Source organism: Triticum dicoccoides, chromosome 6B (genome assembly GCF_002162155.2).
Source record: "Triticum dicoccoides isolate Atlit2015 ecotype Zavitan chromosome 6B, WEW_v2.0, whole genome shotgun sequence".
Classification (NCBI taxonomy): Eukaryota; Viridiplantae; Streptophyta; class Magnoliopsida; order Poales; family Poaceae; genus Triticum; species Triticum dicoccoides.
The window spans coordinates 622,413,535-622,415,094 of record NC_041391.1 but is presented as its reverse complement, the minus strand read 5'-3'; the positions used below and the strand labels follow the sequence as shown (position 1 = coordinate 622,415,094).

General features: G+C 45.2%; 1 protein-coding gene across 1 annotated transcript; it reads right to left on the bottom strand.

The window, feature by feature from the left end:
- Positions 1 to 407: 407 nt before the first annotated feature.
- Positions 408 to 1,162, bottom strand: LOC119321747. The gene is made up of 2 exons (XM_037595301.1): positions 842 to 1,162; positions 408 to 738 (listed from the first exon to the last, which is right to left on the bottom strand). Exons 1-2 carry the CDS (start codon positions 1,110 to 1,112, stop codon positions 644 to 646), a joined length of 366 nt encoding a protein of 121 aa, XP_037451198.1. The 5' UTR covers positions 1,113 to 1,162; the 3' UTR covers positions 408 to 643.
- Positions 1,163 to 1,560: the final 398 nt, after the last annotated feature.

Genomic DNA, 1,560 nt, shown 5'->3' with positions numbered 1-1,560 from the left:
GTAGAGAATCACAACGGAAGAAGACCGCTGGTTCGTTAGACTAGAAAATAAAAGAGCTTGGTTCGGGAAGTTGTTGTATTGAAGACAGAGAGCCAAGTCCACTTTAAATTGTGGAATTGTGAAGTTTAATTTAAGTTAAAGAACTGTCCTCGTGAAACTTAATTTGAGTTACAGAACTAAATTTGTGAAATTTAAATTTTGTACAACTGCGAAGTTATTTTGAGAGACGCCGTAACTATAGCAGTGAGACGAGACCACAGCCAAAAGTCTTTTCAGTACAATTTTACATTGTTATCTCATTACTTGTTATTTGGTTTAAGCTTCCAACGCCCAATGTTAATGAACCGGATTATTTCTAAATCACACAAGACTTCGTTATACTGTACTTATATTAGACAAAGGAAGAATTATAGGATTGCTTCATCGCAGTCATAACCAGTACCAGCCGTAACAAGGCGATGCGACCAATTACAAGAGTATCTTAATTCCAGCAAGAAATTTATTGTATGCAAGTAAAATAAGTACTAGTAGTAATTAATAAGATGCACACGCACTGTCATGTCAGACATCACATCACATCAACCCTCATCATCAACCTCCGATTCCATGCATATGCATGCAGCCTCTCGGTTGATCACTCCAATCAGCCGTGCTTTGCTTCGGCCTTGCCGCCGCGGCGGCTCCGGTAAGTGGGGCACTCCCCCACACAGATCGCAGCTTCTTCGGTAGTAATAGCATCTAGCAAAACGCAGAGACGAGAAAGGATCAGAGACGGGCGTGGGAGATGAATTAATCAATTTAATCCGGCGAGACGACGCGAGCGCGCCAACTAACTACTCACCGTCGCCGGTGGCCGCCGTGTCGCAGACCGAGGCCTGATGACAGAACCTCCGGCATCCGGCGTCGTGGTCGTTCTGGCCGGTGCACCCCAAGTAGCAGGCAATCTTGCAGACCACCCGGTTGCTTTTGAGCCTGCACGCCGTGTAGCACTTGCGGTAGCACCGGCAGAACCCCGACATGTCCTCGGCCACCGACTGCTGCTGGACCGATAGCAGAATGACGAGCACGCAGACGGAAGCAGCCACCAACCTCTTCTTCCCCCCCTCCATCATGAGCAACTCTCGGTGAAGTGAACCTTGTAAAAAGAAGTACTGGATGGAAAGGTTGGAAGTGTATGCTCTGGAGTGAGGAGCAGGGATGTGTGCGTGTTTAAATAGGGCCAAGAGCCTTACAGGAGTAGCGTGGCTGATATTAGAGACGTCTCGTTGGGTCTCGCTTTCCGCTGACTCCTTGGGCCCGTCTATAGCTCGCTTATAGCGAGATACATCTTTTTCTTTTGAAAAACACATGTAACGGACATGGAGTATTTGATCCCGAGCTCATATGCTCCTGCATAAACAGTAAAATTGAATAAATAGTAATTTTTTTTAAAAAAATCTGATTTTTCTTGTGATGAACATTGATGAATTTTCTAACTGCGTGCAAAATTTCCTGTTGAAATGACATTCCTGGAGGTCCGGGAAAAAATTAAAATCGATGGTCCAAAAAGACTATTGTTGG